The sequence below is a fragment of the Neoarius graeffei genome, chromosome 1, assembly GCF_027579695.1.
Source record: "Neoarius graeffei isolate fNeoGra1 chromosome 1, fNeoGra1.pri, whole genome shotgun sequence".
Classification (NCBI taxonomy): Eukaryota; Metazoa; Chordata; class Actinopteri; order Siluriformes; family Ariidae; genus Neoarius; species Neoarius graeffei.
In genome coordinates this window covers 44,562,258-44,585,874 of record NC_083569.1, presented here as the reverse complement: position 1 = coordinate 44,585,874, position 23,617 = coordinate 44,562,258, and the positions used below count along the sequence as shown (strand labels likewise).

At 41.3% G+C, this 23,617-nt stretch overlaps 1 protein-coding gene across 1 annotated transcript in view; it reads left to right on the top strand.

Moving 5' to 3' along the window:
- The first annotated feature begins 6,133 nt into the window (after window positions 1-6,133).
- Window positions 6,134-23,617, top strand: part of amph (amphiphysin) — a 93,430-nt gene continuing 75,946 nt past the window's right edge. The window contains exon 1 of the mRNA XM_060932406.1: window positions 6,134-6,212. Within this exon, the coding sequence (XP_060788389.1) occupies window positions 6,144-6,212 (69 nt within the window). The 5' untranslated portion in view covers window positions 6,134-6,143. The remainder of the gene's footprint in view (window positions 6,213-23,617) is intronic.

The window sequence follows — 23,617 nt, the reverse complement described above, 5'->3', positions numbered from 1 at the left end:
TAGACAGTGTAATTGAAGGCACACACTGAAAGATATCAGTTGAACAGCAACTTAAGATGGTGCCTTGACTAAAAATGGCAAGTTCAGTATTAAATAATATGTTAAACATGAAACTTTAGTTGTAAAATTTTCACAAGTATATTGATGATATACTTTGGAACTGCTTTCTTGCAGCTGAATTACAAAAGACACAGCTCAACATGGTCAAGTTGAAGGCATACAAGGGTGCTGCTGGCAGCTCCATACTACTCACATCTGAGAACAGCTCAGATATTCACACCTATGGATAATTTAGAGTGGCCAGTTAACCTACTGTAACTGTATGTCTTTAGGCTGTGGGGGAAACCAGAGCACCCGGAAGAAACCCACACAGACACAGGGAAAACATCCAAACTCCACACAGAAAGGCCCCCGTTGGCCACTGAGCTTGAACCCAGAACCTTCTTGCTGTGAGGTGACAGTGCTAACTACTGCACCACCGTGCCGCCCTAATTACCAGGTGGTGAAGTGGTTAGCACTGTTGCCTCACAGTAAGCAGGTTCTGGGTTTGACCTGCTGGTTGACAGTCCAAAGACATGCAGATTAGGTCAAATGGCTACTCTAAAAATTGCCCAAAGGTGTGAATGGCTGTTTGTCTCAGTGCTGTGATAGACTGGCAACCTTTCCACGGTGTGCCCTGCCTCTCACCCAAAGTCAGCTGTGATAGGCTCCAGCTCACCCACAGTCCTTAGTGGATAAGTGGTAAAGACAATGAAAATGTGAATAGTAAATTTACCATTGTCAGCTATAAGCTACACGAAATGGAGGTGGTCAAAGCAGATGAGTTCAAATATCAATATCTAGGAGTGTGGAAGAGAAGTGAAGAAGAGAGTGCAAGCAGGTTGGAATGGATGGAGGAGAGTGTCAGGAGTGATTTGTGACAGAAGGTTGCCAGCAAGAGTGAAAGGGAAAGTGTACAAGACAGTAGTAAGACCAGCTATGTTGTATGGTTTGGAGACAGTGGCACTGCCAAAAAGACAGGAGGTTGAATTGGAGGTAGCAGAGTTGAAGATGCTAAGATTTTCATTGGGGGGGCAAAGTTGGACAGGATTAGAAAGGAGTATATTAGAGGAACAGCACATGTAGAACGGCTTGAAGACGAAGTGAAAGAGGTGAGATTGAGATGGTTTGGACACGTACAGAGGAGAGATCCAGCGTATATTGGGAAAAGAATACTGGAGATGGAGTTATCAGGTAGAAGGAAAAGAAGAAGACCAAAGATGAGATTTATGGATGTGGTGAAGGAGGACATGAGGACGGTTGGTGTGACAGAAGAAGATACAGAGGACAAAAGGAGATGGAGGGACATTATTCACTGTGGCGACCCCTAACCGGAACAGCTGAAAGAAGAAGAAGGTTGTCAGTAAAAGATATTAAAACTTTGAGTGATGATTGACTGACAAAGCTATTGTATGCTAGCTAGTTATGGGGTGTTACAGGAGAGATGGTACCTCTGATGGGGGAACATGTTGCACTCTTTGGAGTAGTTCGTCCTTTTTGGTCCTCACTGTACACTTAACTCTCACCTGTGGCTCCTAGTAGCTGTTTGCATGCAATAGCGACCACACCCCAGGCAATGGTTTTGACTGGCCAGCTAAACCTGGTTGAGGGTAACTGACGGGTTTGAACCCTCAGTGAGTTAGGGTTTGTCTACCAATGCATGCAAAAACTGGACTAGGCGGACTGCATGGAGGAGACCACCAGCTGGTGGTTCAGTAAGCAGGAAGGTGGACCCAGTAAGTGTTGTGGACCGCAATCAGGGCACAGTGAGACACGAAGGAAACTGTTGGCCATCCACTGCATTCCGACTTACCTCCAGTCATCCTGACTTGTCTTACCACTGGATACAGGTGGGCTGGGACATGAGAGTGAGGCTGACGACTGTGCGCAACTCACCCTCACTATAATCCAACTCATGCGCAAGTCACGATGCTAGCTAGTGGACATTGTCCATCATTTTAATCAAAGTAATGTAACTAGAAGTAGCTAATGTAAGGTACCAACTAAAATATACCCAGGGGACCAGGCCCTACAATGTTTAGGCGCTTCAGGAGTCATGCCTTAAGGGAGAGCAATATGTCATGTTCACCTTGATCCCCAAGATGCTTAAGGGCAAGTGGCAGAATTGAAGTTTGTACCACAACATGGTCATCAGCACCTGATGTAGCCTGGGTCCAATGGGTGATGTTTTCACCCTCAAAGCATTCTGAAAGCAGCCACTGCCATATATTGCTAAGTCACATGTAACTCTTTTGAGGTGGTGCTTAGGGCTCAACCAATGGGGTGCATGGTTCTCCACGGATTGAAAATATAGGGGGGTGGGGGTCAATCGGATGACCTTGAAACAAATTTGCATAAATTTACATATGTCATTTGCATAACATTTGCATGAAATACTCTCAAATAGTAATCATTTAGAATAGAGGAATCAATTGGACTGGTACAAAACACATCATACATCAAACATTACACACTTACACATCATATTCAGACACATTGTTTGAAATGGAACTGGAAAAAATATTTTTTATTTAGCAAACTACAAAAAAAAGAACAGAAAAGTACAGAAAATTTTTTGTATTAACTATATTCACACTGCTCCACAAAAGCTGACATTGTTTGAAATGGAAATGTAATTGCAGGGACCACTGGAAAAATACTTTTTTTTAGAGAGTAAAGTACATTGAAAAGATGTTGTTTTAACTATATTTACACTGCTCCATGGCTATATTTACACTGCTCCATCCATGTTCACCAGTTAACAGTCTAAGAAGATAAAAAAGAAAAATGACATTGTAATTTAAACTCATTCATACAGACTCAAGCAAAATGCATTGTAATAGTTACACAGCCTAACATGATCTCTAAAATATGGTTGCACAAAATGCTTTGATATTTGAAAGAAACTAACTCAAAATTACCTGCTTTCCTCTTTTCCTAAACATCCACATCAATGTATAACAATAACAATCAGTTATCTCGAACTTGGTGTCGATTCACATGTTATTATAAAGGCGTGTTATCTCCCGGCGCAAGAACAATGTGTCAAAAACGTCAAAGTGTGAAACGCTTTTCTTAGACTATAATCGTCAGACTGACTAAACTAATTGCTGGTAAATGAGTTTCACACTCGGGTGTTGTTGCGTTGTCGGTACTCCAACAGAGAAAGGCTATCTGTCACAAAGAAAACAAAGGGACGTCTCTTCCTTTTGTAAAGGGGCGGCAGAAATTAAACGGGGGCGGGAATCACAGAAAGGGGGGTGGCCTGCACCTCTAAAACCCCTCGTGGAGAACCCTGGGGTGGACTGGGGCACTTGGGCACTTGTTATGGCCCTGGATTTGTGATTCTGGAAGCTTATGTCTCTGACAAGGTGTATGGACCTTCAGAGGATGTAGGAGCATTGGTTTGGCCCTTGGCAACCTATTGGTGCCTTGTGGCCAGTTTGCTTTGTTCTATTGGCTTTGTGATTCTGAAACCTTCAACTGCAGCCCTAAAGGGAATCCCATGTAGGGAAGACATGGCAGGGTTGCTTCGTACGATTGGGACAGCCACTTTAATTCTCGCTAGAAAATCACCAAATAAATGCCCATGTGTATCAGATAAGTGATATTATTCTATCCATATTCACTGGATATGAGCAATTGCGTGCTCTGATTGGCTACTCTACTACTAGGCTATCAGCTCATACACCGTGCATGGAGAAAAACAAAATGGCAGAGCATGTTGCTGAACCAACTGAGGATGAAATAAAAACTCTACTTGAAAACAAAACCCCCCAAAATACAAAAAAGCAACAAAATATGGAATAAAAGTATTTAATGGGAAGAACATATCTTTTTTTAATTTTTCAAGAATTATTATTATTGCATTTTTTACAAATTGCTACTGTCATTTCACCGGTTTGTTTACATTCTAAGCAGAAATTTTTTTTCTTAAAAAAAAAGTTATTTTGTCGGATGTTTTGTATAAAGTTTTTATTTATCAAATTTGCAAAAAAAAAAAGCTCTGTTTCTCAAAATCCAGTGAATGTGGATAGAATGAAATAGATATTCCACTCAATCTCGTCATACATGGCTTATAGCCTACTCGGCGCTACACGCCTCGTCGCCTATCACCTCATATCTGACTTGATTTCGTGGAATAACTGTTAAATATAATCTCTGCTCAGGATGTCATCACTATGTCTACATTTGATACTGGGAATCTTATATCTGAAACAAACCTTGATCCATAACGCTTTGTCTCCTGAAGCTACCAGTGATAAAATACAGGGCCCACAGGGGTGTATAGTCCAGGCTGATTCCACACATGCTACGATCCTGTAACCTGGAGCAATCAAGTGAGCAGCTTGGTGGTGGTGCAGCTGACAGCTTAATAAACAACAGAGGGACACACACATGTTCTGTTGCTGTTAATCTCACTGGCTCTGGTGTATGTGACAGAAACAGAGGGACACCTATGCTCCTATCCAGGGTTGGCCTGACACGTAAGCAAACTAAGCGCCTGCTTAGGGCCCCTGTGGCCACCAGAGGGCCCCCAAGAGAGCTTGAATTTTTTTTTGGTACCCATCTATCCATCCATTACCTGTAGCTGCTTATCCTGTTCTACAGGGTCGCAGGCAAGCTGGAGCCTATCCCAGCTGACTATGGGACAAGTCGCCAGATCATCACAGGGCTGATGCATAGAGACACACAACCATTCACATTCGTCAATTTAGAGCCACCAATTAGCCTAACCTGCATGTCTTTGGACTGTGGGGGAAACTGGAACACCTGGAGGAAACCCATGCAAACTCCACACAGAAAGGCCCCCATTGGCCGCTAGGCTCAAGCCCAGAACTTTCTTGCTGTGAGGCGACAGTGCTAACCATTACACCACTGTGCCACTCCAAGCAAACTCTAATGAAATTTAATTGCAAGGAGAAAGTGATTGCAACTTCAGTCAATCCAGCTGCAGGAAATGAACTAAACGTGACACATTTCAGTTTGAGGACTTCGTTGTTCTGTAAATACCAACTGTGAAACTGAGTCATGAGCTGTAAACAGAGGAGAACAAGAATTTCTGATCTACTCAGATCTACCAAGCAACAACATCCATGCCACAGTCAACATTTAACTAAAGCTCTTTACATGTATCTGCATGATTTTATGCATTGTGCTGCTGCCACATGATTGGCTGATTAGATAATTCCATAAATGAGCACATGTAAGAATCTCATCTCATCTCATTATCTCTAGCCGCTTTATCCTGTTCTACAGGGTCGCAGGCAAGCTGGAGCCTATCCCAGCTGACTACGGGCGAGAGGCAGGGTACACCCTAGACAAGTCGCCAGGTCATCACAGGGCTGACACAGACACAGACAACCATTCACACTCACATTCACACCTACGGTCAATTTAGAGCCACCAATTAACCTAACCTGCATGTCTTTGGACTGTGGGGGAAACCGGAGCACCCAGAGGAAACCCATGCGGACACAGGGAGAACATGCAAACTCCACACAGAAAGTCCCTCGCCGGCTGCTGGGCTCGAACCCAGGACCTTCTTGCTGTGAAGTGACAGTGCTAACCACTACATCACCGTGCCGCCTGTACAGGTATTCTTTATTTAAAATAAAGAAATGAAACATTATAACCATCCCTGCCACTTCCACCCTACAAGTAAACGTGGCTTAAATGTGAGTCAGTGGGAACCTTCTGCCACTCACAACACCCACTACATCAGAAACCGCACACTTTTGCACTAAACAGTGTGCCAAAAGACTGAGGACAGCTGACATGCTCTTGAGTAGAGTAGCACAAGCTGCAATTTGGGACGCAGCCAAACTGTGGATAACTGCTGACGTAGAGGAGAGAGAGAGAGAGAGAGAGAGAGGCGGACTAGACTTGCAAATCTGAACTATTAAGGTCTTTTCTGTTGATATATTACTAAAAACAGTATTGTTGAATGGAATTCGAGGTGTTCAGGTTGTGTGTAGCAGTAATGCGGGGGTTGAGGTGGGGGTGTGGCTTTAAGAGCTCCTCCTCCTTCTCTTCCTCCGCCTCCTCCTCCTCCGCTGTCCTAGGTGCTGAAACACTCTCCCCGTTTCAATCCCCGAGCAGCCATGGCAGAAATAAAGACGGGCATTTTCGCCAAAAACGTCCAGAAGAGGCTCAGCCGGGCTCAGGAGAAGGTAAGATGCTCAATTCAGTTTGCTTACTGATAACAATGTCAGCACAAGATGAACTAAATGTCTGAGGGAAGATGCTCAGGCTCAGGGAAGCTCAAAGGCGGAGTAAGTGATATACTAGCTTGTGGGGGGGGGAGCTTAACTCAGAATGAATTGGCTATCTTAGAATAATTATCCTTTAAATAGCAAATTACTTCTTTGATCCCCGTCCATTCCACCTTGCAATCTTATCCAGCACTGTCATTGGAAACGACTAACAGGATACTGAGGCAGTTTTCGTGACACGTGACCATATCATTCTATATGAAAACATTTACAAATGTAAAAAATAAATAAATAAATAAATAAATAAATACATTCATCAATCCATTTGCACCAATCGAGCTCGCGTGAGGAAATCCAGTTGACCTCGGTTTTAATAACAGCCTCACGCACACAGGCTGAATTCCAAATGACTGTGAGCTCCCTACAGTTGCGCACTACATCCTCTGCTCATATAGACACCCAGTGTGACTGCGTTATAGCAGGGCAGATTAGAACATGTCACGAACAGCAAGACGAATGTGTTTTTCTCGTGGTTCAGTGTGAAATATATTTAAAAAAAAGATTTTATTTGGTGTGAAATATTTTTCTGCAAGGTCAGGGAGAAGGAGGAGGGAGGAAGGGGATTTTAGGCATGCAAAAAATTAACCCATTGTGGATGGAGGAGGTGGACACGCTCCATTAGATCTTTTTTATTTTAGACAGGCTAAAATATTCCATCCATCTCAAATGAACATGACCATGACGTATCATCAGTGTATCCTTATATGCCAAACACATTCAGAAAAGAGCTTTAGAAATGTCCTCTGATGCCCTCGCACCCAGCACATCAAATATTTCAGCTGAAGAATTTTCCTTCTTCCATGCTGTAATGTTTGCACAATCTATACTTTGTCGATCTTGTATAATCATTAATGCACATACTCTTCTCCATGCACATTTCGTCTCGCCATCCTCATAGTTGAGGGTCGATGATCCAGGAAGCCATCAACTAGCTTCCATGAGTTTTCTTGGGTGATTATAGCACGCCAGAGAGACCCAAACCCACATCTAGTGGTGGTTACACATACACACCTATGGGCAATTTAGTAGCCAATTGAACTAACCTGCATGTCTTTGGACTGTGGGGGAAACTGGAGCACCCAGAGGAAACCCATGCAGACATGAGGAGAACATGCAAACTCCACACAGAAAGGCCCCCGTCAGCCGCTGGGCTTGAACCCAGAACCTTCTTGCTGTGAGGTGACAGTGCTAACCACTGCAGCACCATACCTTACTGTTTAGGGTGTTGTTTATTATTGATTGCTGTGCTGTACCACACATCATTACCACCAAAAACTAATGTTGTGTGGCAGTCTTGAACCTTGAAATCTAATGTATGCTTCAAAACATGTTTTCTGCATAAATTCCGCCTCTTCAGTTTTGCACTGAAGTTTTCAGGCCACCAAAGCTGACAAATAATTTCTGCTTATGAAATTACCATAAAATAGCCTCAACATACAGTATAATTTAATTAAAATTTATATATAGTGTTGTACATTATTATTGACCCCCCCCATAATGATTAGTATAAAAGGTTCAAAAAAATCCACCTTTTGGTGAAGAAGTCGCTTCATCTCACACTGAAAAAATGAGAAAAATCCAATCTTTAATTGAAATACATTTATTCAGAGAAAAACAAATCCCTCATAAAGAAATTATTATTTTCAATAAAAACACACATGCCACTATTATTGGCATGCCTGTATTTAATACTTTGTACAACCTCCCTTTGCCAGTAAAACAGCACTGAGTTTCCTATTACATTTTATAAGGTTGGAGATACAGAGCAGGGCATCTGAGCCCATTCCTCTTTACACAATCTCTCGAGATCATCCAGGGTCTGAGGCTCTATCTTGTGCACTCTCCTTTTCAGCTCACCCCACAGGTTTTCAATGGGGTTCAGGTCAGGTGACTGAGATGGCCATGGCAGAAGCTTGATTCTGTGGTCAGTGAACCATCTGTGTGTTGATTTGGACACATGCTTCAGATCATTGTCCTGCTGGAAGATCCAGTGACGACCCAGTTTTAGTTTCCTGGCAGAAACAGCCAGATTTTGATTTAAAATGTCCTGGTGTTTCATGGAGTCCAGGATGCCATGAAGGTTTCCAGGACCTTTGGAGGAAAAACGGCCCCAAAACATCACAGAACTTCCACCATATTTTACAGTTGGGATCAGGTTCTTTTCATTATAGCCATCCTTCTTTTTACACCAAACCCACCTTGAGTGTTTATTGCCAAAAAGCTCCAGTTTTGCTTCATCAGACCATAGAACACGGTTCCAGTCAAAGTTGTAGTAGGATTTTGCAAACTTCAGGTGCTTACGTTTGTGGTTAACTGACAGAAAAGGCTTTTTCCAATAATCTGTTGGCATGGAAGTGGCATCTGATGGTGGTTTTGGAGACTTAGAAACCCCAAGATTTTACTTTTTATTGTAATTCACCAACTGTGATCCTTGGAGATTTTTTTTTGGCCTCTCTTACCCTCCTCCTTACTGTACATGGGGCAAAATAAACTTGGGTCCTCTTCCAGGCAAGATTATAACACTTCCAGTTGGTGTCCAGTTTTTTTTGTTTATTTTTTTTTTAATTATTGCCCTAACAGTAGAAATTGACATTTTCAGGGGAGTAGTTTTTTTTTTTAAAATAACCATTCCCTGACTTATGAAGGTCAACACACATCTCCCTCATTTGGTTTGTATGTTCTGTCATCTTTCCCATTTTCCCTCCAACTAAGGGAATTTGGCCTCTGTGTCACCTCATATTTGTACCCCAGTTAGTCATGGATTACAGCTTGAAAGTTCCTACGCACTCCAATCAACTAAAAAATGTGCAATTTAAATGGGACACATGCTTCAGTTACATTGTGTTCACTATAATTGCGTACTGGTCTAGACCAACCCAGGTTGTGGACTGTCTAGCCTGGGGTTAGCCAGTGGAGTTTTTTTCCTCTTTGTCAGTTAATTTGTATGGTTGGATTGTTTCCTTGGCTGTTTGCTGAGTGCTGGCACTGCAGCAGAATATTACACTCAGCACTTCTTGTACCTGACTTTTGCACTTGTTGTCCGCTAAATGCCACATAATATCAGAATCAGAATCACTTTATTAATCCCCGGAGGGAAATTCAAATTTGCTACCAAGCTCCTGAATCAAAGAAGAAGTAAACATGTCTAAAAATAGAAGATAAAATCATCTGAAAAAAGAATAAATAAAAAATAAATAAATAATAAATAGAATAAATGTAATATATTTACATAATATAACGTAATATAATGTAAAATAATTTCCAAGGGTGCCAGTGATAGGGCGGCACGGTGGTGTAGTGGTTAGCACTGTTGCCTCACAGCAAGAAGGTCCTGGGTTTGAGCCCAGCGGCAGCGAGGGCCTTTCTATGTGGAGTTTGCATGTTTTCCCCGTGTCCGCGTGGGTTTCCTCCGGGTGCTCCGGTTTCCCCCAAAGACATGCAGGTTAGGCTAATTGGTGGCTCTAAATTGACCGTAGGTGTGAATGTGAGTGTGAATGGTTGTTTGTCTCTATGTATCAGCCCTGTGATGACCTGGCGACTTGTCCAGGGTGTACCCTGCCTCTCACCCATAGTCAGCTGGGATAGGCTCCAGCTTACCTTCGACCCTGTAGAACAGGATAAGTGGCTACAGATGATGGATGGATGGGTGCCAATGATAGTGGCATGCTTTTGTTGAAAATAATTATTTCTTAATGAGGGATATGTTTTTCTCTGAATAAATTAATTTTAATTAAAGGTCAGATTTTTCTTATTTTTTCAGTGTGAGATGATGCTACAGTGGTGCTTGAAAGCTTGTGAACCCTTTAGAAATTTCTATATTTCTGCATAAATATGACCTAAAACAGCATCAGATTTTCACACAAGTCCTAAATGTAGATAAAGAGAACCCAGTTAAACAAATGAGACAAAAATATTATACTTGGTCATTTATTTATTGAGGAAAATGATCCAATATTACATATCTGTGAGTAGCAAAAGTATGTGAACCTTTGCTTTCGGTATCTGGTGTGACCCCCTTGTGCAGCAATAACTGCAACTGAACGTTTCCGGTAACTGTTGATCAGTCCTGCACACCGGCTTGGAGGAATTTTAGCCCATTCCTCCGTACAGAACAGCTTCAACTCTGGGATGTTGGTGGGTTTCCTCACATGAACTGCTCGCGTCACGTCCTTCCACAACATTTCGATTGGATTAAGGTCAGGACTTTGACTTGGCCATTCCAAAACATTAACTTTATTCTTCTTTAACCATTCTTTGGTAGAACGACTTGTGTGCTTAGGGTTGTTTCTTGCTGCATGACCCACCTTCTCTTGAGATTCAGTTCATGGACAGATGTCCTGACATTTTCCTTTAGAATTCGCTGGTATAATTCAGAATTCATTGTTCCATCAATGATGGCAAGCCGTCCTGGCCCAGATGCAGCACAACAGGCCCAAACCATGATACTACCACCACCATGTTTCACAGATAGGATAAGGTTCTTATACTGGAATGTAGTGTTTTCCTTTCTCCAAACATAATGCTTCTCATTTAAATCAAAAAGTTCTATTTTGGTCTCATCCATCCACAAAACATTTTTCCAATAGCCTTCTGGCTTGTCCATGTGATCTTTAGCAAACTGTAGATGAGCAGCAATGTTCTTTTTGGAGAGCAGTGGCTTTCTCCTTGCAACCCTGCCATGCACACCATTGTTGTTCAGTGTTCTCCTGATGGTAGACTCATGAACATGAACATTAGCCAATGTGAGAGAGGCCTTCAGTTGCTTAGAAGTTACCCTGGGGTCCTTTGTGACCTCGCCGACTATTACACGCCTTGCTCTTGGAGTGATCTTTGTTGGTCGACCACTCCTGGGGAGGGTAACAATGGTCTTGAATTTCCTCCATTTGTACACAATCTGTCTGACTGTGGATTGGTGGAGTCCAAACTCTTTAGAGATGGTTTTGTAACCTTTTCCAGCCTGATGAGCATCAATAACACTTTTTCTGAGGTCCTCAGAAATCTCCTATGTTCATGCCACGATACACTTCCACCAACATGTGTTGTGAAGATCAGACTTTGATAGATCCCTGTTCTTTAAATAAAACAGGGTGCCCACTCACACCTGATTGTCATCCCATTGATTGAAAACACCTGACTCTAATTTCACCTTCAAATTAACTGCTAATCCTAGAGGTTCACATACTTTTGCCACTCACAGATATGTAATATTGGATCATTTTCCTCAATAAATCAATGACCAAGTATAATATTTTTGTCTCATTTGTTTAACTGGGTTCTCTTTATCTACTTTTAGGACTTGTGTGAAAATCTGATGATGTTTTAGGTCATATTTATGCAGAAATATAGAAAATTCTAAAGGGTTCACAAACTTTCAAGCACCACTGTAATTCAACAAAAGGTGGATTTTTTTTCTCATCCTTTTTACTGATCTTTACAAGGTGGGCCAATAATTGTGAAGGGCACTTTAGGTACATTTTTATTCTGAATTTAAAAAAATGGGTAGCACTCACAGCTGCCACACAGCTCCAGTGTCCCAGATTTGATCCTGAACTTGGGTTACTGTCTGTGTGGAGTTTTGCATGTTCATGCAGGTTTTTTCCGGGCTCTCAGGTTTCCTTCCACCTTCTAAAAATAGGCTAGTAGGTGAATTGGCTGTGATAATTGACCCTGAGTATGAATGAGCAGGGTGTATGCCCACCTCATTCCAGCACAGAAAAAAACATTTGCATGCAAGATATTTGCAGCACCTTCAATAAACTGAATTTCAAACTACTTGCATAAACATATGTTGCATAGCAATATATCAAACTTTCAATGCGATTGCTCTGTATGAGATGTTCTCCCGCAATGTATTTTAACCAAGCAAACTCTAGTGCAATGCGATTTGAAAAATATTAATACGTAATAAATAATTGTACCACCTTTTTTGAGTAACATATTGAGCATTACCCACTTACTGAACTCAGGAACACTCTCTTCTTCTCTTAAAGCTAAGCTGAAAGAATTTAGCACCTAAAATGATCCACAAGTTGAAAATACCTGCGCTAGAGAAGAAGAAGAAGAAGAAGCCATACTCACTTTATAGCCCATTGGTTAGCTGGCTAGCTAGCGCACATGGAATTGTACATGTTAAAGATTAAATGTGTCCAGTAAAATTGATGTCCCTTCTTCCTTTTCATTTTCATTTGATGAGCCTTCGTATTTTAAGTCAAGAGTTATATTCCTTAAGAGGATCATTTGCCATGCCTGCTGATGATGTCACTAGACTACTGTAGTAACGGTTTCGAACTAGAAAAGCACTCGGAGAGCGCAGACCTCCGCCAAGAATCCTTTAAAAAATTCCAGGATCCAGACGGTGATCCGGATCACCGCCAAAATTTAATGGATTGTTACTTGTACCCAGTCACACCTCTGGAAAAAAATTTCAGAGCAATCCGTTCATAACTTTTTCCGTAATGTTGCTAACAGACAAACCATCAAACAAACAAACCAACGCTACCGAAAACATAACCTCCTTGGCGGAGGTAACTAGGAAGTGGAATTTTACATCATGGAGTTACACATCATCACAATGCAGTTTGAGAAAAGTAGGCTTTTTTGATTAGTTGAGTTTGATTACTTTGTATAGTGCTAATTGTGCTAAAAATCTTCCCTTACTCATGAGACACATTCTAACCCAGACATGAGAACAAAACAAGAAGAATAATAAGTTAAGCCTAATCTGTTTATACAAGGAAAGCCAGAGGCCGATTGTCACACTTTTTTTTAAAATATATTTTTTGGGGCTTTTTTCACCTTTATTAGATAGGACAGTGTAGAGACAGGACAGGAAATGAGTGGGAGAGAGAGAGACGGGGAGGGATCGGGAAATGACCTCAGATCAGAATCGAACCTGGGTCCCTGGATATATGGTATAGCGCCTTATCCACCTGAGCCACGACGCCCCCACGCATCACACTTTTTAAAAACTTTTTTCTTAAGTCTATATTACAGATTATGTTGCGTAATTAAAATAACAAATTATGCTTCATACAGTGTATTGTAGTCATCTTTAGAAAGGCACACCTGACAACCTGCTATATATTTTGTTGTGGCCAGAGATCCCTGAATGTGTTTTATTGTTGCTAAGTTTTTGTTTAGCACACTTTTTCTTGCAGTTAATTTGAAACCCTGTACAATGTTTTGTAGCCTACAGGTGAACTGGGCTTTCTCAACATGAGGAGCATTTTTGTAAGAGGATTGTTCTTTTTTATATATCTAGTGAGACAGGAAGTGAAACTCTCAACGTGGCTGTTATGTGCTGTACAAAAGCCCAGATCATACAACTTGCTTTGTTTTCCACAAATGATTGTTTTCGGGGGTGATATAATATTACACAAGTATTTGACAGGTATTAAGCCACCTTCGACATTTATCTGGGTTCCTGTGATTGATATAAAATGACTGCCTACCTGCAGACAAACACAGACAAGCGTAAGCGTACAGCTGACCCTGGTGGAATACGAGATCCTCACTCAGGACAGATAATATGATAAGTGGTGAAAGAGCTCCTTGCTATTGAGCCTCACTGGTTAAAAATTATCAGAATAAGCACTCGCGACTCATCAGTTGTGATCTGGTTAATATACCTTTGCACAATGTACAGCAATATAATTAAGTAAAACTGTACTGTGTAGCAAATAAGATCTTTGGAATGCACATTATTCAAACAGTACTAGAAATACCAATCCGGTAAATTTCTGAAAGCTGGCTTTTAGCCATCGCACACAATGGAGGCGGTTGGCAGATGCAGGCTTCTGTCTGAGCACAAGACGACATGTATAATTAACACGTCATTACAGGACTGGCTGTATTTCCTGTGATAAGACCAAATAATGCCCTTTTATAATTCGAACCCAGAATTGACCGTATGCTAATATTGCATGCTCAGAAAGAGCACTATTAAAAGAATCAAAGTTGCAGAAGAAGAGAAGGCTGTGTAGTGGACATGGTTTGCTTTTGGGGCCCAAGTAGTGTTAATATTTTATAGGCTGGCTGTATCTGCATGGTGTCTCCAGCCAGTTGGGAGTAAGTTTAGTGCATCCGTGCCAGGTGGAAAGCCGCATTGCATTGCTGCACTTTCATTCCTTTGGAATTTGAGACACTTGTGCATGCATCTTCTTGCTCTTTTTTAATACAAGGGTTTCGCCAAATATTTTGGACAGGAGAGGATTAACAAAGCATTTAGGCTCATCCAGGGTTCATCAACTGGCTCACAGTAGTCTGGATGCAGATCCAGCAAAGTAGTTCAGTGCACTGAACTGAGTGTTTGAATAAATACACTAGCAGACTCAATAAATATAGGGAAAAACCCCCACCCCTGGTCATCGTAAAGCTTTTGACAGTTTTTAAAAATTTAAACTTATTCAGCTTCTGTAGCAGATCTTCAGTTGCAGCTGATCCTCTCACATGCATTTATGTCAATTATTTAACTCAAGGCAGCTCATCGAACCAGAGACTAGCTAGAGCTTTGTACAGATTAGATCCCAAAGGGGAGAGTTTGAACAGACAGTTGTAGAGTTTTCATTTGATTTACTGTCTCTTGAACTAACATTATGGCCTGTTTAAAGTGGATGAAAACAGAATGCTTAAAGACAATTAGACAGCGATGTGTGCATTAATTCTCCTCGCATCAGTGACACTACAGCCATAAACTAATATTTAATGGTTAAACATTAAAAGGTGACTGGTATTCCATTATCTGGACCTTTAGCAAGGAATTTTCTGTAACTGGACATTTAGAAATTTTAACAGATGAGATGCAGTGCCCTGCAATGAGCTGGTGACTTGGGTGTACCCCGCCTCTCGCCCATAGTCAGCTGGGATAGGCTCCAGCTTGCCCGCGACCCTGCACAGGATAAGCGGTTACAGATAATGGATGGATGGATGTAGTGCCTTTATATGTATACGGTACCAGTCAAAGGTTTAATAGGTTTTCCTGTATTTTGACTATTTTCTACATTGTAGAACAATACTAAAGACATCAAAACTATGAAATAAGATATGGATCATATATGGAATTATGTCCATCCATAGCCACTTATCCTGTGCAGGGTCATGGGCAAGCTGGAGCCTATCCCAGCTGACTATGGGTGAGAGGCGGGTACACCCTGGACAAGTCACCAGATCATCACAGGGCTGACACATAGAGACACACAACCATTCACACTCACATTCACACCTACGGTCAATTTAGATTCACCAGTTAACCTAACCTGCATGTCTTTGGACTGTGGGGAAAACCGGAGCACCCGGAGGAAACCCACGTGGACACGGGGAGAACATGCAAACTCCGCACAGAAAGACCCCACTCAGCCACTGGACTTGAACCCAGAACCTTCTTGCTCTGAGGTGACAGTGCTAACCACTACACCACCGTGCCACCCATATATGGAATGATGTGGTAAACAAAAAAAGTGTGAAAAAAATAAAACGTTTCATATTTTAGATTCTTCACAGTAGTCAGCGTTTACCTTGATGATGCTTTACACACTATTGGCGTTATCTTAACCGGCTTCATGAGGTAGTCACCTGGAATGCTTTTCAGTTAACAGGTGTGCCTCGTCAAAAGTTAATGAGTGCAATTTCTTGCCTTCTTAATGCATTTAATAACAAAGAGTAAACAGTAAATAATAAAAATACAGTAAATAGCCCTATTCTCCAACTGTAGTAATCCATATCATGTCAAGAACCGCTCAACTAAGGAAAGAGAAACGACATCCATCATTACTTTAAGACATTAAGTGTCTTGTACTTAATAAAAATGAAGAAAACATTGAATTAGAAGGTGTGTCCAAACTTTTGACTGATACTGTAAATGCAGAATATACAGTATATAGTGGGGTCCAGAAGTCTGAAAGCTTGTATTTTACATTCTTTTCTAATTTATAACGATTCTCATCTCATCTCATCATCTCTAGCCACTTTATCCTGTTCTACAGGGTCGCAGGCAAGCTGGAGCCTATCCCAGCTGACTACGGGCGAAAGGCGGGGTACACCCTGGACAAGTCGCCAGGTCATCACAGGGCTGACGCATAGACACAGACAACCATTCACACTCACATTCACACCTACGCTCAATTTAGAGTCACCAGTTAACCTAACCTGCATGTCTTTGGACTGTGGGGGAAACCGGAGCACCTGGAGGAAACCCACGCAGACACGGGGAGAACATGCAAACTCCACACAGAAAGGCCCTCGCCGGCCACGGGGCTCGAACCCGGACCTTCTTGCTGTGAGGCAACAGCGCTAACCACTACACCACCGTGCCACCCGCAATGATTCTCATTACAAGTTATATTACTGAGTGAAAAGTAGAATCTCTGAAATATTTACATGAATTTCAGAGTTTCTTTGTACAGTGTTTGGTACGTCACCTTTTTGCTTTAATGTCAGCGTGCACTCAAGCTGGTATGGACTATACAAGTTTGTGCAAAACCTTATGATACATTTTAGATCAAGTCATCTGATCATGCATCATGCTTCACTTGGAGAGATTAGGCATGAGGAAAATCTGTGGGTTTTTTTTTTTGGAACAAAGCATGTGGTCAATATCACAACATTTCTTAATAGGGACCTAAAAATAGTGCAGAATCTTGAATAGAAAAATATTCAAGATATTGTGCGTTTACTTTCTTTGTTTTGAAATTGAAAAAAAAATTCAAAACCCTTTTGTTTATTTCCAATTTTAAAGGAAAGAAAAACCCTAGATTTTCAATGTGGTCTCAGACTTTTGGGCCCCATTATATTTCCATGTTTAAAAAGTGTGTTGTTTCCATATAACAGTAATATTCTTATCATCTGCTTTAAATGCAGTTTTACATCTGCTGACATAATTACTCATCTTTTGGCATTAATCATCACCTGCAGACAGACATATCTGAGAGTGTGTGTCATAGAAGCAGATACGCACATGGAATATCACGACGAAGCTGTAATTCTAGCTGTAGTAATCCTGCCGTATGTGTGTGTGTGTTCCCTGGTGGCCCACTGTGTAGCTCTGTGTCACGACATCACTGTACACACAGATTCCCTTCTGTACACAGCTGGGACAAAACTCACGCACAATGATGCATGTTAATGATACACTGGACGTTTAGTAATGGTAATAGAAATATTAATCCCTCTGTCTGACAGCAGAACATCAAACCGAGAGCTGTTTTCTCTGATCAGAGTTGGTTGTTTTATCTGGTTATGTGACTCGATGCATTTATGTGGAAGCTTTAGCACAACATAAACCCTAGGGTGAGAGCGGTGTAATGATATTGAGTGTAGGAGACTAGTCTACCACTGGAGGTGAGAATTTTCACACTGCGTGATGACATTAAAGACCAATTTGTGAGCGTAGTTGTGCGTTAAATGCTTGAAATGCAGAGAATCAGATCATGTAGGAAGATGTGGCGTAGGGTGAAAACAAGGCTCTTATATATATATATATATATATATATATATATATATATATATATATATACACATACAGTAGATATAAAAAGTGTACACAGCATTAAAATTATAGGTTTTTCTGATATATAAAAAATATGAGTACACTTTTTGTGTGTATAAAAAGTGTGTACACTTTTTATATCCACTGTGTGTGTGTGTGTGTGTGTGTGTGTATGTATATTATGACTATAAGGATCTGTAGCCTGCACTGAAAATGGTAGTAGTTATCTCAATTGTGGTATGTGTCATTGCTCTTGGCTTGGAATGTTTCCCTGTTGTAAATTCAGTGAGAGTTTTATAGAATCATATGGCACAAAGAGTTTAGAGTTTAGTACACTGAGCCGGTACGGTCCATTTAGTGTGGTTTATATTTATAGATACTCATTCGGCTGATGCTTTTCATCATCTCGCTGGTGGACTGCTGCTGAATTCATATACATTAAAACCCATATTCAGGTGAAAGACAGTTATAAGAAGCATCTAAACACAATTTAACATGAAACAAATATAAGAAATAAAGCCACAGCTACAACGACTAGAATGAACTGGCATTATTCTCTATCTACAGTACTTCAGTAAAACCACAGTTTGGACTGAATATACAGGGTCTTGCAAAAGTATTCATCCCTTTTGGTGTTTGTCCTGTTTTATTGGATTACAAGCTGGAATTAAAATGGATTTTTGGAGGGTTAGCACCATTTGATTTACACAACATGCCTACCACTCCAGAAATCTGGAGTGTGCATACACTGTAAAAAAAAATTAGTCAAGCCAACTTAAAAATGTAACGCAACCTGCTGCCAAAGGATTTTGAGTAAACTCAACTCCGGGCCAAATAGTTGTGCTGACTTGCTCTTTTAAGTCGACACAGATGAGTATTTTATGTTGACCTTACTTTATTTAGCAAGTTCAGTGCATTCAAATTGTGATGTTGAAATAAATTGAAATAATAATTCCAATTAACTTGGAAAAGCAAGTTGGCACAAAAACATTAAGTTATCCTAAATTATTCTTTTTCCACCGTTATTGGATAGGACAGTATAGAGACAGGAAATGAGTAGGAGAGGGATTGGGAAATGACCTCAGGTCAGAATTGAACCTGGGTCTCTGGATTTATAGTATGGTGCCTTATCCACCTGAGCCACAACTTCCCAAATTATTCTTTTAAGTTCACATAGAAGTGTATTTAATGTTGAGTTGATTTGACTTTAGAAGGTCAGTCCAACAAATTCATCTCATCATCTCTAGCCGCTTTATCCTTCTACAGGGTCGCAGGCAAGCTGGAGCCTATCCCAGCTGACTACGGGCGAAAGGCGGGGTACACCCTGGACAAGTCACCAGGTCATCACAGGGCAGACACATAGACACAGACAACCATTCACACTCACACCTACGGTCAATTTAGAGTCACCAGTTAACCTAACCTGCATGTCTTTGGACTGTGGGGGAAACCGGAGCACCCGGAGGAAACCCACGCGGACACGGGGAGAACATGCAAACTCCACACAGAAAGGCCCTCGCCGGCCCCGGGGCTCGAACCCAGGACCTTCTTGCTGTGAGGCGACAGCGCTAACCACTACACCACCGTGCCGCCCCGTCCAACAAATTGTTTAGTTGAAATAAATTGAAATAATAATGCCAATTAACTTAGAAGAGCAAGTTGGCACATCATGGTTCTAAGTTGAGTTTACTCAAAATCCTTTGGCAGCAGGTTGCGTTACATTTTTAAGTTGGCTTGACTATTTTTTTTTTACAATGATTTAGTGTGCATTACATTTTTTAGTTAACACAAACCTCTCAACACTTAAGTTCTACTTCACTTTGCCTATTATTACACAAACAGAAACAAATACCGACATACAAGGAGCGAATTCCCTGGCCTCTGCTGAGGAAAGCTTAGCCTAGACTCCTATACAACGTCTCGTGTCAGTTTCCACGGACTTCTCACTCCACCCGACCGTCGAAACTTTCGAACTTGTGAAGTGCGCATGCGCAGTGGCATCGGTTAAGGGGCGTCAATCAGCACTTGAATATATAAGTTCACTTAACTTAATTTTCCAATTCCTATGAACTTGTGGCGAAGGAAAGGCATCTCAACTATTTTTTTTAGTTACTTGAACAATTAGAAGGGAAATTTGTTCATTCAACTTAGAATCCTTTTTTCACTCAACAATTTTGCAAGTTATATTTTTTACAGTGTAGGTATTCACCCCTTTTTGTGTGAAACCCCTAAATAAGAGCTGGTCCAACCAATTCACTTCATAAGTCACATAATTAGTTGATTAAGCTCCACCTGTGTGTAATCAAAGTGTCACATGATATCTGTATAAAATCAACCTGTTCTGGAAGGACCCTGACTCTGCAACACTACTAAGCAAGCAACATGAGAACCAAGGAGCCTCCAAACAGGCCAGAGACAAAGTTGTGGAGAAGTATAGATCAGTGTTGGGTTATTAAAAAATATCCCAAACTTTGAATATCCCAGGGAGCACCATTAATTCCATTATAGCAAAATGGAAAGAATATGTCACCACTACAAGAGAAGGCTGCCCACCAAAACTCACAGACCGGGCAAGGAGGGCATTAATCAGAGATGCAACAAAGTTGAGCCATCTGGGGGTAAACTGACCATCTGAGTTTTAAAATGTAAACCTGAGCATATTGTGCTAACAAACAGTTTTAACAGTTTTGAACTTGTGAGAACAAACCACCAGTTAGTTTCAAAACCATTTAATCAAAACAATTATTCAATATTCCAACTGTCAAGGTTGCAGGGGAATATGAACTGTTGCTCCCTCCTTGCAGTTCCTCCAGCCTTTTGAGGTTGAGGTAGCTTCTTCAGCATATCACTCCGTGGGAAAGATGCCTCATCCTTTTCTTTGAATGCAAAGGTGGGTTTCTTTCTGCCAGTGATCCCTCGGATTCTTCTGAGAAATCTGGCACTCACTTCGTTGCCCGCAAGGCTGTCAACCAAGCCAATGTAATGGTGGCTCCTGCATTTGGATGCAAATTTTACAATGACAAAGTCACCAACTACCAGATCTGAGACATCTGGTTCACTCCTTTCATGGCTGGAGCTCTCATGCTCAGAAGTGTGATCAAATGGGATGGCAACATCACTCTCCTCAGAGCTGCTTTCCACTGTGATTTTCATCTGGGTTTGTTTCCTCTTCAGCTTTCCTTGCTCTTTGATGGTTCTTTCTGTTTTGCCTTTCTGTTTATTTTTCCTCTCTTCATGGGCACGTTCAATTGCCTGCTTTTCAGGTGTATCAGTCAGGATTCTTGTCTTCACACACTTTCGGTTTGTTTGTTTCCTGGGCTGCTGACTTTTGAGTAAGGGTAGAATCTCAATAGGAGGCACATATCCAGCATGGTTGGGGTGTGAATCTGTGTCACTTGGTGAAGCACATGCATGTGCAGGGCCTGGTGAAGGTAGCTCAGCAGAAAGGGAGGTTGAAACCACGGGTGCATCACCTGCAGCTGCAGGCTGCTGCTCCAGGTTGGGCCTGTCTGACACCATGGATGGCTCAAACTTTGCATCGGAGAAGACATCTCTGTTGTAAGGGAAAATCCCAGTGGATCTGAATCCAGAAGAGATATTCCGTGGTGTCATTGCTGACATGAAAGCATGATTCACACAACCAGGGATTTGGTATATGCTGGCTGTTTTGCCTGGGTTGGATCTCATCCAACCATCAAGAGCTCTGTTGTAATAGGTCTTAAATGGACCATACACACTCTTATCCAGAGGCTGCAAGCGATGGGATGTGCAGGGTGGAATTGTGAACATAACAATACCATTTGTTTTTGCTATGTCCAAAGCCTTCAGTGAAATGTGGGCTTCATGGTTATCCAAGATTAGCAGCAGTGGCAGGTCAGGGGAGCACTTGGTTTGCTGAACCAGATGTTCAAGGAACTCAATGAAGGTGTCTTCATTGATCCAGCCTGATCTGATGGAGGTACCAATTGATCCTGGAGGTGCTCCTGTAATGAAGTGGTCTTTGTATCTAACCCTTGAGAAGATAAACATGGGAGGGACTGCATTACCAGTCGCATTGACTGCACAGACCACAGTCACAAGTTCGCCTTTTCAGCAGATGTGATGGCGCCCACTTGCTTGAACCATTGGCTCAATTTACCCCATAGCCTTTGGCTCACTTTGCCCCACAGCCACCATTTTGGAAAAAACGGGCTCGCTTAGAAATTCAGGCTAATCTTTCGTGAAGTGAGTCACAAGATTTTATACATTAGCAAAACACCAACATTAGGGTGCATCAGTTGCCCCCTAAAAATGAAAAGTTCCTCCGATCATGATGCATTTCTGTTTTTATGTTCCTTTTGGTAAGAAAACACACTGGGTGAAATATTTTGACAAAATTCAAAAGTTTAATGGTGACACCAGGAGCTCAAAGTTATGGAAAAAGCTGCTATTTTATGACTTATGACAAAATTTTGATCACTTTTCATGAAACATTATGGCACCTTATAGAGTATACCAAATATCTTAGATACACATTTTTAGTACATATTCTAAATATATTATCAAGCACAGTTTGAATTTAAGCTGTTCATGGAATCATTGTTCAACTACTTTTAAACAATACAAATGTATTATGAATCACATTAATGCTTCTCAATCCCTTGCAAAGGTTCTTAACATGATCTCTGGGTCACAAGAAATCAATAAATGGAGCCCAACATTGTGATTCAAACCTTACGCGAAAACATAAAATAAGCATTTTTTGGCAAAAAATGAACCTCATGGTGCCACCATTAGACTTTTGAATATGATCAAAAAATTTTACAGGATGTCTTTATTGGTGAAAAGGAACACCCAAACAAAAATGCATCAGATTTTATGAAAGTGAGGGCAACTGATGCACCCGAACCAACACGTATAATATATAATTTTAGACCTGGATACATTTGCTTTGACATAACAGTCATTTTACCTCATAGGCAGAAAATTTACTTTGACAAGCAAAAAACAGTTTTTTGTGTAAAAAAATACCACTTCTCCCATGTGCTTCTCTGCATCACAGCAAGATGGAAATGACGGGTGCTTCTTGAATTTATGGTCACATGACAAGACATGTGCACAGTTACCTAGATACAAGGGGTGGGTCAACTTACCCACTGGCTCATCTTACCTCACTCTCCCTTAATGTGTACAATTGTACACATGACGTTCCATAGCATTTTTCCTTGTGTCTGAATGGATTAAGAAAACACATTTGGAGTTTGCCCAACAGAATGTGGCAGACTCCCCAAACACATGGAAGATTCTCTGGTCAAATGAGAATAAAATTGATCTTTTTGGCCATCATGGGAAATGCCATGTGTGGCGCAAACCCATCACCCTGAGAACACCATTCCTGTAGTGAAGCATGGTGGTGGCAGCATCAAGCTGTGGGGATATTTTTCATCTGCAGGGACAGAAAAGCTGGTCAGGACTGAAGGAAAGATGGATGGCACTAAATACAGGGCAATTCTGGAAGAAAACCTGTTTGAGTCAGCCAGAGGTTTGAGACTAGGATGAAGGTTCACGTTCCAGCAGGACAATGGCCCTAAACACACTGCTAAAGCTACACTGGGGTGGTTTAAAGGGAAACATTTAAATGTCTTGGAATGGCCTAGTCAAAGCCCAGACCTCAATCCAATTGAGAATCTGTGGCATAACTTGAAGATTGCTGCACACCACCACAACCCATCTAAATTGAAGGAGTTGGAGCAGTTTTGCCTTGAGGAATGGGCAAAAATCCCAGTGGCTAGATGTGCTAAGCTAATAGAGACATACCCCAAGAGACTTGCAGCTGTAATTG